Here is a 17,997-nt window from a genome sequence, read left to right on the forward strand (position 1 = left end):
TCCCTCCAGAGACGGCCCATCCGCTGCTGTGATCCTGTCTACTGCCTGCCTTCCTTCGGGCTCATTCTATATGCGCGGGTCTGAGGTCCCCACTAGTATGGGTATAAAGGCTCTTTATCTCAGAGAGTACAGCTAAGCGGGAAGAACACTTTCCTATTTGGGATGGGTTGGTTGCAAGCTTGGTAGTTCAGTCCTAGGGACCTGACTATTGCTGCCAGGTAAGCTATCCAGTTTTAACACGTTAGCCCAAAGGAAATAAACAACATGACAGGTTTTATTAACCAAATTATAATGTGGGAGTGATATGAGAGACAATTATGCCACACAAGTACTAACCATTCTGGACACACACACACTATATATATATGTATATATATAGTGATGGTTTGGCTCTGCACTCTGATCTTCAGGCAAGCTTTATTTGTTAGATCACAAGCAAAACATCACCACAAACCATCTGACTCTAAGATCTGGTGTGTTCAGGGTGATGTAGCCTTAGATAGAAAACACAAATTCTGTGTGGCCCACCCATTGTTCTGAGTAGGATACCATCCTGCGAGAGTACTTTCGGCCATGTTTCTCACATGTTTGTTGGACAGAGCCCAGGGAAGAGGGAAAAGAGTCATCTCATAGCCTCTGCATGTCTGAACCCTCCCTGTGTCTGAGGTTAGGCCCAGCCATACTGTCCCAGAGGATATGACTGAAGTGACCAGTGGTAGTAACAGTGGCCTCATCCCAGAAGGGTCTGATGGTACACATATTTTACCGTCACTAACTTATCAGAGCAACAACAACCTTCATCTACCAAGCTGAGAGTTTGGGGCTCAAAGAAAAAGAAACATGCTGTACAGGAATAGCCATGGTCTTGGCGGGTAGCCAGGGGTAGGTGGCAGCAAGCCATTGCTGTCCCAAGTGTGTGTTCCTGGGATAGGTTTGTGCTGCCCAATTTTATACATAGTATAGAGTAGGGTAGGTGGGACAGGACACGGGTTCTCTTAGCAGCCCGTCTTTTCATAGTCAGGGCCGTGGTCGCTGATGGATAACAGCCTCCCTGCTTCCCTCCTGCAGGAATCATGGTGAAGGAGTTCAAAGACCTGCAAGCTCTTCTCAACAGCAGTTTCACGCTCATCCACCTCCCGCATTACTTCCACGGCTGCGGGCATGCGGTTTTCAACAACTCTCTCTACTACCACAAAGGGGGCTCCAACACCATAGTGAGGTGAGCCAGCCGGACCGTAGTACCCTGACTGTGTCTCTGCACGGGTCCTGCTATGCCCATTGTGTGTTGTCTTTTGCGGTTGTTTAGATGTGCCTAGGTAGGTCAATCAGGGTTTGTCCCACAAGGGAATGGTGGGATATGGCGAAGGAATCCCATGTCCTGGTCCCTGCCTGGGGTCTGCCTTTCTTGCTGATGTGGACCCATGAGAAGATGAGAAGCAGTGAGGAGGAGACATGGAGTGTGGCATCTCATATCCTTTGAGACAGGAAGCAAGCAGAGCAGAGTCCTCCTGGCACAGAGGGCCATTCTCTGACGTGGGGGAGAGGCTCACTTATTTCTCCTTTCTCTTGAGACAAGCTGTGCTGTTAAAATTCTTTCCCTGGGAAAGACAAAAACAACATGCATCCCGCTGCCTGAAGTCCCAATGACAAACAGAAGTATGATTCCACCATAGTTCAGTCTAGGGAACCAATGAGTTCTTAGGCTTACTTACAGAGCAATGAGTGAGGGGCTACCAGCCGGAACACGGGTGACTTTAAAGCAGCCACACTGGAAAGTCTACACGCAGCATGGGTGATGGCTGCCTCTTTCCCCAGCCCTTCCCCACCTGTGAGCTCCAGCCCTTTCCCAAGACCCCCAGGCCATATGCAATTTGGGCAGAACTGCACACAACTGGTTGGGAGGAGTGGCCGAATAATCAAGTGAGGAACCCGTGACCCCCCCACCCCCATGAGGATACTCAGGTGAGGGACCTGCGACCCTCCCCGGCTCCCCTTCTATGAGGGAAGGTCAGCAGCCTTTGTGCCCAGCTATAATGACCTTGTACAAGCAGGCTCAGTCAGTTTGGCGTGAAGGACAGCGAAGACAGCAAATGTCCCTCCTTTCCTCACGCTCCTCTCCTGCTCTCCCATCGCCTCCTTCTCCACTCATCTCTGTCACCCTTCTGGGACAAACTCTCCAGTACTTGTAGCAGGGAATTCACCCCCTGCTGTGCTTCTCCATCACTGTCATCTGATGTCTGATTAGCCTGCAGCTCCCTGCTGCCATGTTACCAGGGTTACAGGGCCACATTTGGCATGGGGGACTTCTGGGGTGAAGAAGTCCCAGAATGAGAAACAAACTATTTAAAATGGGGTTTGGGGGTTTTATCTTTGAGGTGTGGGGTCAAACTCAGGGCCTCACACATACTGAAATGGTCTTCACCAGCAACCTGGAGCCCCTCCCTCCTTTTCCACTTTTTATTTTTATTGTGAGAATGCCTTTTCCTTGGGGGATGTAAAGAATACTCTGCCCCTCCTTCCAGAGCACTAGCAGGCAGAAGTGTGGTCCCACTAAAGTCCACCTTGGGGAACCAGTGAATTTATTGGGCATGCTTTTAATGCTTGGGTGACCCCAAAACAGTCCCACCACCAGGATGTCTCACCCCAGCACAGATGGTGCCTTCCCCCCAACTTCACAGATTGAGTCCCCTCCCCACTGCAGTGAAGAGCGCTCCCCACAAGGCCACATGCAACTGAGGCGGAATTACAGACAAATGGCCAGAATCTCAGGCAAGGATTCAGCAACCCTTCCGATCCCCAGTGACCTAGGAAGCAGTCAGCAAAGCCAGTCATAGGATCTGCTGTTATGCAGATGACAGTTGCTATGCTCAGAGCACAGCAGTCTACAGCAGTCTTGCCAAGTTGCCCAGACTGCTCTTAAATTCTCTGTGTGGTAGCCGGGTGGTGGTGGCGAATCTCTGTGAGTTCAAGTCCAGCCAGCTCTACAAGAGCTAGTTCCAGGACAGGCTCCAAAAGCTACAGAGAAACCCTGTCTCAAACAAACAAGAAGAAGGAGGAAGAGGAGGAGGAGGAGGAGGAGGAGGAGGAGGAGGAGGAGAGAAGGAGGAGGAGGAAGAAGAAGAAGAAGAAGAAGAAGAAGGAGGAGGAGGAGGAGGAGGAGGAGGAAAGAAGAAGAAGGAGAAAAGAAGAAGAAGAAGGAGAAGGAGAAGGAGGAGGAGAAGAAGAAGAAGAAGAAGAAGAAGAAGAAGAAGAAGAAGAAGAAGAAGAAGAAGAAGAAGAAGAAGAAGAAGAAGAAGAAGAAGAAGAAGAAACCTTGTAATTCTATCATACTAGGGTGGATAGAGGGTCAAAAGTTTCAGAAGGTTCAGTTCATTTGATAAGATGATTTATGTTGTAAAACAAGGGACCTCCTGAAGACACATGAGAATGTCCTGTTCAGCAGAATGTACCCAGCAGGGGCTGGGGACAAGTGAGGTAAAATGCACGATGGAGTTAGCTAAAACTAGGACAAAAGGACATTTGGGGCATTTTATTTAACAATCCTTCCAAGTATTTGAGATTATAGTCTTGTACTACCACCAGGCTTGGGTGAGCTGACTGGGCAGGGAACCTACCGCCTAGAGCTGAAGCCACAAGCCTGGAGCTGAAGGAGGGGCAGGACTGAATCAAAGCCGGTTTCTCTGGGGCAGACACCTCCCCCACCCACGCAGGCTGGAGAGCTGTACAGAATTCCAGCACTAGGGAGCTGGTCCTGCTGAGCCCTCCCAAGTGCTTGCTCTTTTCAGGCCACTTACTGACTTAATTCAGATTTTCTAGTCTGTTTCTGTTTGTCGTTTTTTTCCTTGCCTTCTGCGGTCTGCTGCTCAATAGCGCCCTCTGGTGTTTTTTAACCTAATCTCCTACATGGCCTTACTCCCCGATTTAGGTACTGCTTGATTCATAATGGACTTTTTGATACTGTTCGGGTTTGAAGTCTGAGGAATCAGACTCCAGAAGCTAAGGAACATGGAATTCCATGCTGTGGTTGTTGTATTAGTCAGCCACTACCAGACAAGAAAATTGCCTTCATAGCCTTTGCTGCATTCTCTTCTCAGCTGGTTACTTTCCTATTAAATTCTTAAAAACAAAACAAAACCAAAAAATACAGCATGGAACATACAGAAAGCATGGGACTTTTAAGCCTTAAGGGCTAGAGGTGTATCTCAGTTGAGAGAGTGTCTGAGGCTCCGGCTTTGATCTCCAGCACCGCAGGACCTGGGCTTGGTGGTGCTGCCTGTAATCCTAGTGCTTGGCAGGTAGGGATGGGAGGGTTAGGTGTTCAAGGTCATCCTCAGCTACCTCGTTAATTTGAGGGTGGGTCTTAACACCACACTGCTGTCTCACTTTGCTTCTGGTAGCACAGGCTAGTCACTGGCCTTCGCATCCTTGCTGCCCAGAACACTGAAGGACAAGCAGAAGAGAAGGTGCCTGGAACATTTTGGCAACAGAACACCAGGCCTTGGTTCAGCCCTGCTAACTCAGTTTTATAAGGAGCCTAACAAACTGCCTGTGTCCACAGACATGGTCACTCCATTCTAATTCATTCTTTAAAAACATGTTTCAGATTTGAATTTGGCAAAGAGACACCCCAAACACTGAAGCTTGAAAATGCTTTGTATTTCGATCGAAAATACCTCTTTGCAAATTCCAAGACTTACTTCAACATAGCTGTGGATGAGAAGGGCGTCTGGATTATCTATGCTTCGAGTGTGGATGGCTCAAGCATCCTCGTGGCCCAGCTGGATGAGCAGACATTCTCTGTGTTACAGCACATCAACACCACGTACCCCAAATCCAAGGCCGGCAATGCCTTCATAGCCCGAGGGATCCTCTACGTCACAGACACCAAAGATATGAGGGTCACATTCGCCTTCGATCTGCTCAGAGGAAAACAGATCGATGCGAACTTTGATTTCAGAGTGTCTCCATCTGTTCTTGCCATGTTATCATACAACATGAGGGATCAGCACTTATACTCATGGGAAGACGGTCATTTGATGCTTTATCCTGTGCGGTTTTCGCCGGCAGCATCAAGTCATCGATAGGCTGCTGCCTGTCTTCCTTACACCCCTCGTGTCTGCTAGGGCTTCCCCCAGTCCAAGGGCTTGTCTGTAAAGGACATCCAGGCACCCGGCGCCTAGCCCATACCACAGGCACTTGTGCAATCAGCGAGCCCCCTTTAAGCCGGGTTGCTTAGATAGCTACAGACAGGAAGTGGAAATGGCTAAGATCTTGTGATTCAGCAAGCTGACTCTTCTCCTTGGGCCTTCGTTTCCTCATTGGTAATATGAAACATCTGAGTATGTTGATAACAATGTCCTCTACCTGCATGAAATTTTGGGATTCTTGGCTGATTAGAGGTTAGATTGCTTTCTGGTTGGGTCCCCCCCGCCCCACACACACATGTAAACAAGTTTATCTGCAGTTTGAGGGATGAACTCATTTGTAACGACTCACATTTGGCATCTAGAGAAGGCACACTGGCTCCTAAGGCTTCTAAGGTAACTATGTTTCCCATAATTTGTTATTTTTCTCTGAATGTGCACCTGCCACCACCGAATGGTCATTGTTTCCGGCTCCTAAGTATAAATCCAAGATCAGTATAAACGACGAATAGCTGCAGGCTCAGGTCTCTACATGAAACTGCGCCCAGCCCTTCTAAGCGCCAGTCAATTTCTGAACTCGTCTGTTTGTTGCTGGGAAGCGTAACACGGCATCCTCAGCTCACGGCTGCCTCTGAAAGGCTATGGGGTTGCTATCAGAGTGTTAAACACTAAATGGGCGGTAATCTGGTTAGAAATTGGAAACAGGTGGTTTTCTCAGAAGAGAGGCACTGTCTGAGTTACTCCTTAGAATGAGGGCAGACAACGGGCTCAGGGGCCAAAGCCAGTCCATCTCCCGTTCCCGTAGGTGGCGTCACATTCCTGCACCTAAGAATCACACTGCAGACCCTGACAACAGGAAAGACAGCAGCTGTGAAAACCCCCAAACATTACTACTCAGCCCTTTACAGAAAGAAGGGAAAAAAATGCCGACCTTTAATCTAGACACGAAGTGAACCAGGGTCCTGGAAGGGCTTACTCCCCAAGTCCCATTCAGACCGAGAAGTGGCATTTTATGCAGCTTGAGTTTTGGCAGAGGGAAAAGCTAAGAACAGCATCAGATGAAGTGAACCTCCAGCCAGGGAGACATTCACTCCCTAATGATTCTCAAGGTTTGAAAATGATCTAGTTTAACTGGCTTCTACGAACCCTTAACCAAACATGTTTTCTGCCAAGTCTGTCAGCCTGACACTGAGTTCCCCAGGCAGGACCGTGGAGGTCAAGAGGGAGCTGAAACTTTCATTGCCCTTTGAAGACAGGAAGAGAAACTACAGAAACTGGCCAGAAATGCCTGGCCAGCAATTTGTTCCAGTGTGTGTTCTGAAATATTCTCAGTGGCCCTGTGACCTGGTTTAATCTTTTTAATAGAGGCACTTTCAAACTCAGGGTGTGCATATTTAACTGTTTCAATTTTCCCAACCTCTGAAAACACCCAGGCGAGTGAGTGGTGCCATTGTTGAGTTCTCAAGGTAATGGGTCCCGAAGCTTCTCCATGTCTCCACTTGCTTGCTTCTGCCAGTCGACAGCTTTCAAAGATACTCTCTCAGATTCAGTAAGGAGTTCTCCTGTTTTATCAGTGTCTAATGAATGCTATTGTTCCTTTAAAGTATTCAAATATGTGGTACTGTTTCTGAGTACAGTAGACCTGGATATAAACAAAATTCCCTTACTATTACTTAGTAGTGTTGCTGAGAATAGATACAATATTAATTGTACACATATCTCAAGCAAAATAGTTTAGTTATTGAATTGGCTCACATAGTTTTGGTATCTGAACTATCTTAGTCTTTTTTTGTTTGTTTTTAACAGGGTCTGTGTATGCCCAGGCTGATCTCAAACTCCTGAGGTCAAGTGATCTTCCTGTGTCAGCCTCCTGAGTGCTGGGACCACAAACACAGTGGCTCTTTGTCTCTCTTGATTGTGGGTAAGGAATCATACACTCACTATTAGAGAAGCTCATGCTGAGACTTTTTGTTTCTTTTCAGTATTGGTTTTTTGTTTGTTTGTTTGGTTGGTTGGTTTTTGCTATGGTACAATAGGATTAGAACAAGAAAGGCTGACTGATGTTTAGTGAGTTTGTTTTTACAGAAGAAGAATTAAAATTTTATTTTTTTCTTGCAAACAGTACTCCATTCTATATCACTCAACACACACAAGCACACACACACACACACCTGCACACATGCACACACATGCACAGTCACGTGCACACACGCACACAGGCGTTTCAGGCTCACTGCTAAAATAGGAGGCACAGCTTTGTGTTTTTAAGTCAAGATATTTTTTAATCATCCCCACTGCCACTTATAGCCAGAGTTGTTCTAAAAGCACTTTGCATATCTCTGTATAAAATCAAATAATTCTTGATTTCTTCTCAAATCTAAAGTAGATACCATCCCACTGGAAACCATACCTTCTAACTCTAAAGGTAGGCCAGACCCTATATACCACATCATTTTCTTTCAGCTGCTATTGGGTTCAGCTAAGGTTTATCTGGCCTCGATAAATCATGAGGCAGAGGTGATGGGGTGGGGGAGCGTTCTAGGCTGAATGTCTTGAATCAGTTCTGGCCTTGGGTTCCTCCAAAGTCTTTTTACTCTCAGAATCAAAAGGTGAAATGTCAAATACGAAAGCACAATTCTTGAAACATCAGCTGTCATCTCCCAGTCATACACGGTATGCTGACCTTTGTCTGTCTGGTGTGCAGCTCTTTGAAGGGGAAGTGAGGGATGAAATTCCCAGTCATACATGGTATGCTTGACCTTTGTCTGTCTGGTGAGGAGCTCTCTGAAGGCGAAGTGGGGAATGAAATTCTTCAGCTTTCATCAGTGCTGTGGCCTCGTTTCTTGCATCATTCCCATCTGTAACCACAGATTCCAAATGACCAACAAATAACAATTGTAATTAGTAAAATAAAATTATCCTGAACATTATCACATGTAGAAACAAGTGTTTTGCTATTTTTACCTCTTAGTATATATATATATATATATATATATATATATATATATGAAACACAGCTCAGATCAGCACTGAGGTAGAATTATGTTGGTGGTTTCTCTGTAGAGATTTTGTTTGCTAGTTCTGCCTGAACACTGGGCAATCATTACCATAGACTGTTCCTGCTATAGGAAAACAAGGAAAATGGACAACTAGGAATCAAACCTGTTCTCATACATTCTCTGTTGTTATGATATACACCTTGACCAAGAGCAACCTAGGGAGGTTGTACACTGTAGTCCATCATACAAGGAAGCCAAGGCAAGAGCTAAGAAAGAGGATCATGGAGGAATCCTGTTTAATCCTTGTGTTCAGCCAGCTTTCCCCTACAACTCAAGGCCACAGGTACAGTGTGGCACAGACCAGTGGGCTGACCTTCTAAATCATGGTGTTTCATTGCAGCAGTAAGAAACTCTAATTGGGAGTCTTATATTCCTTGATTATTCTATGTGGAATACTCTTAAAAACTGTACAATTCTTGAGAAATTATAATTGCTCTGTTCCTAAGGCAGAGGCACAATGTCACTAATTTCTATGTGTTGGTTGGTTTGGTCAAGCAGGTAACATTGACAGTTCACCAAAAAAATAGTCCCTTAGTTATGCTATGAACTTACACTAAGATTTTGTCAGCAGTTCCAGAAGCTGATGCCTATGGAGCTTCTTGGTGGCACTTCTGGCCCCAGCAGCTCAGTGTGCACTGCTTATGACCTTTATAATGGAAATAGTACAAAACAGAGAAGTCGAAAAAAATAAATAAGGTTCTTGTTTTCTGTAAGTGGGCTATTCAGACTTTGTGTGCAATTCAAATATCTTGTAGCTGCTGGAGGTGGGGTTTAAAATAATGATGAGGGGATGGAGAGATGGCCCAGTGATTAAGAGCAATGACTGCAGACCAAGTTCAACCCCTAGCACCCACAGAGCAGCACATAAGTGTCTGCAACTCCAGATCCGGATGATCCGACACCCTCGCACAGATGTACATGCAAGCAAAACACCAATGCGTATAAAACAATAATAAATTTTAAAAATTAAAATGCTGATGAAATTTATCTCTCAGTGTCACTTCTTTCCTTGCTAATAAGCTCTTACGGTCAACCTTGATGAGTGAGGTTGTTTCAAATTAGTTTTTTTTAAAAAACTTTTAAAAAATGTGTGTGTGTGCATGTGTGCAGGCCCCTGCCAAGTCCAGAAGAAAGTCTCACATCCCCTTGGAGCTGGCGTTCCAGACAGGTATGAGCCTAAGGTCCTCTGCAGAGCAGATAAGGTCTCTCCAGCCCTCAAATTTCAGTTACCCAAGAGCAGCCCAGGTGCTAAAGCAGATGCTTGACCGACTTTGTTACGGCCTCCACCTCACTCTATCACTGACAAAGAACATCTGGCTCTTGTCATCAGAAAGTGAGCATAACTAACTTCGAATATGTCTGTGAAAGTCTTTCCTTTTTGGATGTTGTTTTGCTTTTTGAGACAACATAACACACTATAGGCTAGCCCAGAATTTACCATATAGCCCAGGCTGGCTTCAAATTTATAACAGTCCTCCCACCTAGCCTTTTGAGTGCCAAGATTACATCATGCCCAGCTAGGATCATGCCCATCCCTTTTTAGAACATATGTAGAGAGCTCCCTTTCTCCCCAGGCAAAGAGCACTCCTCACCAAAGACGTTTCACCGTAACTCAGTAGTGCCAATAACCAATATTTAGGCAGATGGACCATTGGCTGTAGCCCAGCAGTACCTATGACTCTAAAAGTTATCAGTTCCCAGGGGATACCCTTCTCCCTTTCAAAGTCACCACCACATGGCAGTCATCACCTATAAGCCAAAGTTTCTTCTAGGCAATCAGAGCGTCATGTGGAAGTTGCTTATATTTCTCTTCTGTGAAACGTTCAGATCTTCAACACTGCAGCAGACAGAATCGCTGCTTGGGTGATGCTTCAGCGAACACCTTCTGCAGCAAGTATTAGAGTTGCTGTCAACTCAGCCTTCACAATTAGCTTCTGCAGGAAGCAGCACAGACCTTACACCAAAGACAAGTCTCCCCCCTCCACTGAGTGCACAGACCTTATACCAAAGACATGCCTCCCCCTCCACTGAGTGCACAGACCTTACACCAAAGACATGCCTCCCCCTCCACTGAGTGCACAGACCTTACACCAAAGACATGCCTCCCCCTCCACTAACTGACTCTAAAGGCCCAGGCATCTCAGCCCTCATTGGAATGGATCTAAAAGGTCACCCAATGCCAAAGTTCCACATGTGGGCTATGTCATTGAGTCTGCATCACTGACGTGTCCTTGTCCCTCTGCTCCCTGATGATTTCTGGAGGGCTACCCTCCACTTCAGATGTCTTCTCTGCCATCTCAAGTCTGATGTGAGAGATGCCACATAAAATGCAGAAGAGCAAAGTAAAATTTGAATTTCAGATTAAGAAAAACAAATTAGTTAAAGCATGTTCAGAAATTTCACTCACTATAACTGTACTAAAACTTTGTTGATTTAAACCAGCTGTGGTGACTCAAGTCTTTAATCCCAGCACTGAGGAGGCAAAGGCAGAGGCAGGTCGGTATCTGTGAGTTCCAGGACAGCCTGCCCTACAAAGTGAGCTCTAGGCTAGCTAAGACTACACAGAGAAACCCTGTCTCAAAACAAACACACACACACACACACACACACACACACACACACAAATAAATAAATAAATAAATAAATAAATAAATAAATAAAATGTTTTTTAAAATGTTGGCTTAAAAGTAAAATTTAGAAGCCTGGTCTTAAAAAAAAATTAACTGTGAACGCTGTATTTACATCTGTTAAAGCCCACAAACTGGATGTAGTCCCAGAAAGAAGCCACCCTTCTTGGTGGTGCACTCTAGGCTGTCATTGGAAGAATGACATGGCCCCATTGTTACATCTTCAGCTGGTAAGTTGGAATGGCATGCCAACGGGACAGGATACACTGGCTGCTGTTAAAACAGCAGTTGCAGAATCGGGGGAAACAAGAACTGAGGACCATGAAATCCGGTGGGAGCTGCTGTGGCTGCCTGGCCCTCTAAACAGTCAGCTGAAAGGCTGAGCATGATGACCAGCCGGAAGCTAAGGTGACAAGCCAAGAGGCTGCGCACAGCTCCAGAACACCAAGAAGCCCTAGACTAGACCAGGCATTTGAATATCTAAATAAGCCAAAGGTTAGGCATTCAACAAAAGCCTGCTTTACTATATCATTGAATTCAGTTTGCAAGCATTTTGAGTTTTGTTTTTCTGAGAAAGGATCTCATGTGGCCCAGACTGATAACCTTGAACTGCTGATCCCTTTGCCTCCACCTCCCAAGTGCTAGGTTTATGGATATGCATCATCACAACCAGTTTTATGTGATGCTGGGAATAAAATCCAGAACCTTGTTCATGTTAGACAAGCATTTCCAGCTCATCTTCATTTAATTTTAAGAGGTTATATTTATCTAGGAATATATTTTCCAGGGTTTGGAAACTAGTCTTTAATATATTCTCATTCTCTCTCCTCTTTCTCACTCTACATTGTTTCTACATTTCTAAAATATATTTTAATTAAAATACAATTTCATCACTTCCTCCTTTTCTATTTCTACCTCCAGTCCCTCCAACTCCATGTCCCCTCTCACTCTCAAATTGATAGCCTCTTTTTATTATTGTTACACATGTGTGTGCATATATGCACAAACACAGAAATACAGTTTGCTGAGTCTGTTTTTATTGGTTGTTCAATACAAAGTGACTGACCACTGTGAATTAAGTAATTCTAGGGTTCATCACCAGAATAGGCTATTTCTTCCTCTCCCAGCAGTCATTAGTTGCCTGTAGTTCTTTGTCTAGGGGTGGGACCCAAGAGGTTTTCCCCCTTCCATGTTAGCATGTCAATTGATATCACCATTGCTCCAGTCTTGTTTATGCAGGCATTTCTGGAAAGACTGGTTCGCAGCACACTTCCTATTATCCTGGTTCTTACAATCTTCTGGCCTCCTCTTCTTCCATGTTCTCTGAACCACAGATGCAGAAACTGTTATGTAGATGTATCATTTAGGGTAGAGCTTCCCATGGTCTGGTGACCTCTGTATTGTGCCCAGTTGAGGTTTCTGTGATGGTCTCCGTTTGTTATAAACAGAATCTTCTTTGATGAGGTGTGGAAGCAACACCTACCTGTGGGTATAAGATTAATTAAAATGTAATAAGAAATTATACTGGTCTAGCTAAGTGGCAGTGGTAGATACATGCCCTTACCAGTCCCAGAAAGCTGGCTAGGTTTCCACTACCAGGCATGATTCCCCTTCTTGAGTAGACCCTGTGTTCCATTAGAGAGCTGTTGCTCACCCCTGTGTGAATGCCACTTACTGCACTTTTACAGATATCTTGCCGTGCTGGCCACTGTTGTGGTTCATAGGTGTCACAGATGGGTAGGTCTTAATTCCTTCCCTCCGTTTGCAGCTGCCATAGGATTTTCTGATACCATGGAAGTTGGTCATTGGGAGAGAGGCTTTCAGGTGAGGTGCAGCTCGGATCATCCAACTCCTGTATCCTAAGTATGTGGTGTCCTAAGCAATCGGGACTTACCTTCAACCTCTGAGAGTAACCGAAAGCAATGGCAATAGTCTATTATTTGGGGAGTCACTTGGACTACTCTGATAAGTCAGTCAAAGAAAGTTTCTCATGCTTGGTACTGGCGTTGGTTATTGTAGGAAGCATTTTCAAATGGCATGACTATTTTTTAAGTTCTGCGTGTATATATATACACACATGTACACATATATGTATATACATAATACATATACATGTATATGTATGTATATATATAGTAAAATTTTAAAGTTCCTTGAGACTTTACCAAACAACCTTGGTGTTATTTGTTACTCTTCCCCTTCTATACTGACCACACCCCCATTTAGAGACCTCTGCCCATTTTTCCATTTTCCAATTCGTATCACCAGTATCCTACCACTCCCCTCCCAAACCTTCCCCCTCATCTATGGTTCATTTATACTTTTCTGGTTTCTGTGGCTACTCCATGCTGTATATTCACATCTTAAGATTTGGAGCTCAGGAGTACCAATGAAACCAAATTGAAGACCTGAATATTAATCCACACACCTTCAAACACCTGATTTTTGACAAAGAAGCAAAAAATATCAAATGGAAAAAAGACAGCATATTTGACAAATGGTGCTGGCATAACTAGATATCAACATGTAGAAGAATGCAAATAGTTCCATAGCTATCACCATGCACAAAACTCAAGTCCAAATGGATCAAAGACCTCAATATATAAAGCCAATCACACTGAACCTCATAGAAGAGAAAGTGGGAAGTACACTTGCATGCACTGGCACAGGAGACCACTTCCTAGATAGAACCACAGCAGCACAGACACTCAGAGAAACAATTAATAAATGGGACCTCCTGAAACTGAAAAGCTTCTATAAAACAAAGGACACGGTCAACAAGACAAAACGACAGCCTACAGAATGGGAAAAGATCTTCACCAACCCTGGACAGAGGTCTGAACTCCAAAATATACAAAGAACTAAAAAAATCGGTCATCAAAAGAACAAATAATCCAATAAAAAATGGAGTACAGATCTAAACAGAGAACTCTCAACAGAGGAATCTAAAATGGCTGAAAGACACTTAAGGAAATGCTCAGCATCCTTAGTCATCAGAGAAATGCAAATCAATGCAACTCTGATATTTCATCTGACACCTGTAAGAATGGCCAAGATCAAAAACACTGATGACAATTTATGCTGGAGAGGTTGTGGGGAAAAGGGAACACTTCTGCATTGCTGGTGGGAGTGCAAGCTGGTACAGTCTTTTTGGATATCAGTATGGCAGTTTCTCAGAAAAATTGGAAACAACCTTCCTCAAGACCCAGCAATACCACTTTTGGGTATATATCCAAAGGATACTCAATCGTGCCACAAGGACATGTGCTCAACTATGCTCATAGCAGCATTGTTTGTCATAGCCAGAACCTGGAAACAACCTAAATGCTTCTCGACTGAAGAATGGAAAAGGAAAATGTGGTACATTTACACAATGGAGTACTACACAGCAGAAAAAATAACGACAACTTGAAATTTGCAGGTAAATGAATGGAGCTAGAAAACATCATATTGAGTGAGGTAACCCAGACCTAGAAAGACAATTATCATTTGTACTCACTAATAAGTGGATTTAAACATAAAGCAAAGAAAACCAGCCTACAAATCACAATCCTAGAGAACCTAGACAACAATGAGGACCCTAAGAGAGACATATATGGATCTAATCTACACAGGAAGTAGAAATAGGCAAGATCTCTTGAGAAAATTGGGAGCATGGGGACCTTGGGAGAGGGTTGAAGGGGAGTGAAAGTCAGGGAAGGGGAACAGAGAAAAATGTAGAGCTCAATAAAATCAATAGAGAAAATATTAGAGAAAAAAATTTGGAGCTAGGACCTGGATATGTGGGAAAATGGAGTGTTTCTTTGAGTCTGGGTTATCTCACTAAATATAATATTTTCTTTTTTTAAAGATTTATTTATTTATTTATTTATTTATTTATTTATTTACTTATTTATACAGTGTTCTGTTTGCATATATATCCCTGCAAGCCAGAAGAGGACACCAGATCTCATTATGGATGGTTGTGAGTCACCATGTAGTTGCTGGGAATTGAACTCAGGACCTGTGGAAGAGCAGCCAGTGCTCTTAACCTCTGAGCCATCTCTCCAACCCCCAATACAGTATTTTCTAGGTCCATTCACGGTTACATTTTCTCCTTTAGAGCTGAATGGCATTGTGTTGTATATATGTGTCATGTTTTCACTGTCCATTTTTGCCGAAGGACATTAGGCTGGTTCTATTTCCTAGATTTTGTGAATACAGTGTCATTGAAAGTTGCTGGGCAAGTTATTCGTGGATTAAGATGTCAGGTACTTTGGGCATATGCCAACAAATGATACTGCTGGGTCAAAGGGCAGACTTATTTTTAATTCTTGGAGGATTCTCCACACTGATCTTCACAGTGGCTGCTACAATTTTTGTCACCACTAACAGTGATGAGGGCTCCTCTTTCCTCATAGCCTTGTCAGAAATTGTCAGTTGTTTGGTTGATATTGGCCAGTTTGGCTGAGATGAGAAGAAATCTCAAATATTTTTAAATGCTTAAAACTGATAAACATGTTGGAGGTATTTCTTATACATTTTTATTTTTTTTTCTATTAGGAACTCTGTTTAGATATCTAGCCCATTTGTTTCATTGATTCTATTTTTTTAAGTTATTTGTATATTCTGGATATTAATCTTCTTGAATATATAGAAAAAATCTCTCTCATTCTGCACATTTCTTCACTTGGCTGTTTCCTTAGCTGTACAGCAGCTTTTTAGTTTTATGAGGCCCTACCTGTCAATTGTTATCCTTAATTCCTGGGCAAATGAAGTCCAATTTATTAAGCCCTTTCCTATACCTAGATTATGTAGGTGTTTTCTTCTAGCAGTTTTGGTGTTTTGGGTTTCAAATTGAGGTTTCTGATCGACATGGAAATAATTTCTATACAGGGTATGCAAGTTTAATTTAGTTTTTCTGCATCTGGACATTCAGTTTTCCAGCACTATTTATTGAAGATGACATTTTTTTTCCTGTGCATGTTTTTTGCCTCTCTTTCAAATATCAGAAAGTTGTGCTCATGTTTGGCTCTTCTATTTCATTCCATTGGTCTACAAGTTTGTTTTGTGCTGATACTATATTGTTTTGTTCCTACAGCTCTGGTAATGTATCTTGAGGTCTGGAGTGGCAATCTCTTCAGTATTATTCATTTTGTTCAAGATTGCTTTGACTGTGCAGGACCTTTTCTGATTCCATATAAATTCTAGAATTTTTTATTTCTATGAAAAGTGTTGTAGACATTTTGATTGAGATTGCACTGAATCTGTAAATTGCTTGGATGATCATTTCATAAGATCATTTCTACTTGCCAAGCGGTGGTGGTGCATACCTTTAATCCCAGGACTCAGGAGGCAGAGAAAGGTGGATCTCTGTGAGTTTGAGGCCAGCCTGGTCTATAGAGCAAGTTCCAGGACAGGTCCCAAAGCTACAGAGAGGAATCCTGTCTCTCAAACAACCCCTCTCCCCCTCAAAAAGGTCATCTCTACTCTAGATATGTTTTTTCAATCTTTTTCTTTAAAAGATTTAAAGTTTTCATTGCAAAGTTCTTTTGCCTCCTTGGTTAGGCTTACTTCAAGATATTTCAGTCTTTGATGCTATTGTAAATGGGAGTGTGCTTGTTGTTGGTGTATAGAAAGATTACCAATTTTTTTATTTTTGTTTTGTTTTGTTTTTGAGACAGGGTTTCTCTTTGTAGCTTTGAAGCTTGTCCTGGAACTAGCTCTTGTAGACCAACCTAGCCTCCAACTCACAGAGATTCTCCTGCCTCTGCCTCCCCGGTGCTGGGATTAAAGACGTGCACCACCACCACCCGGTAACTACTAATTTTTAAAAAATTAACCTTACACCCTGCCATTTTGCTTAAACTGTTTTGTTTCTAGTTTTTTTGTGGGACCTTTGGGATCACTTTATATATCATCTCCAAAAAGCGTATTTATTGATTTATGTATGTTGAAGCAACATTACCCTTCAGGGATAAAGTCAACTTAATTGTGGTGATCTTGATGTGCCTGTACTCTGCTAATTTCCCCCTTCCTTTGTCTTTACCTGGTTTGGCTATTAGAATAAAACTAAAAACAAACTTGGGAGTGATCCTTCTATTTGTATTTTTTGAATAATTTAAGAAATACTTTAAAAGTCTGGTAAAATTCTGCTGTGAATCCATCTGGGTCCGAGTGGTTTTTTTTTTAGACAAAAGACTTTTTATTGGTGTTTCAATCTCCTCTTCTCTTATGGGTCTGTTTATGTTCTCAATCTCAATTTAACTTCGGTAGTTTGTATAAACCAAGAAACTCATCCATTTATTTCAGATTTTCAATTGAATGAAGTATAGGTTTTTAAAGCTCTTCCTTATAATATTCTGTGTTTCTTTGGAGTCCGCTGCAATATTTCCCTGCTCATTTCTGATTCTGTTGTGTTTTTTTTCTTTTAATCCTCTTTTGGTTAGTTGAACCAAAGGTCTATTGTTTTTCTTCTCAAAGAACCATCTCTGAGACTTATTCTTTGAAACTTTTTGTTTCAATTTTATTAATTTGTATTTTGTTATTATTTGTTGCCATCTATTGGGTTTTGGGTTGGTTTATTCTTGGTTTTTTTTTCCCAAATTCTTGAGTTGCATCACTAAATTATTAGAAGGTTGTAATTTTTTAAATGTTAGGTCCTTAGAGTTATAAAACTCCCCTCTTAGAAGTGTGTCCCACAAGCTTTGTTGTGTTGTGCTTTTATTTACATTTGGCTCCAGAATAGTTTTCTTTCTTGACTTCTTGGACCCATTAATCTTTCAGCAAAGTTGTTTAATATCCTTATTAGTTTTGTTTGCTGTTGATTTTAAACTTCATTACCAAACAGTTGGCTAGGATACATGGAATTTTAATTTACTGCATTTATTAAAGTTTGTTTTGTGTCCTGGCATGTGGTCTCTTTTAGATAAGTTTCTATGTACTGCTGCCTCCTCTCTCTCTCTCTCTCTCTCTCTCTCTCTCTCTCTCTCTCTCTCTCTCTCTCTGTGTGTGTGTGTGTGTGTGTGTGGTGTATTTGATGCAAGATGTCACTTAATTTTGAGGTTTGTTTATTTTTTTGTTCAGATGACCTATGGAAAATGTGGGGTGTTGAAATAATGTACTATTACTGGGTTTATGCTAATCTGTGTTAACCAGAGTTCGGTGCACATATGCTTAGTGTTGAAA

At 42.8% G+C, this 17,997-nt stretch overlaps 1 protein-coding gene and 1 long non-coding RNA gene across 2 annotated transcripts in view; one reads left to right on the forward strand and one right to left on the reverse strand.

Annotated features, from left to right (window-relative positions):
- Gldn (gliomedin) overlaps positions 1 to 8,074 on the forward strand; it is a 49,562-nt gene extending 41,488 nt beyond the window's left edge. Inside the window, exons 9-10 of the mRNA XM_048417351.3 lie at positions 1,069 to 1,219; positions 4,604 to 8,074. Coding sequence (XP_048273308.3) covers positions 1,069 to 1,219; positions 4,604 to 5,084 — 632 coding nt within the window. The 3' untranslated portion in view covers positions 5,085 to 8,074. The remainder of the gene's footprint in view (positions 1 to 1,068; positions 1,220 to 4,603) is intronic.
- LOC125388964 (uncharacterized) lies at positions 1,066 to 4,830 on the reverse strand. The gene is made up of 2 exons (XR_007228370.3): positions 4,698 to 4,830; positions 1,066 to 1,598 (listed from the first exon to the last, which is right to left on the reverse strand). It is a non-coding gene; the product is annotated as an uncharacterized LOC125388964 (long non-coding RNA).
- Positions 8,075 to 17,997: the final 9,923 nt, after the last annotated feature.

Source organism: Myodes glareolus, chromosome 4 (genome assembly GCF_982192425.1).
Source record: "Myodes glareolus chromosome 4, mMyoGla1.1, whole genome shotgun sequence".
NCBI lineage: Eukaryota > Metazoa > Chordata > Mammalia > Rodentia > Cricetidae > Myodes > Myodes glareolus.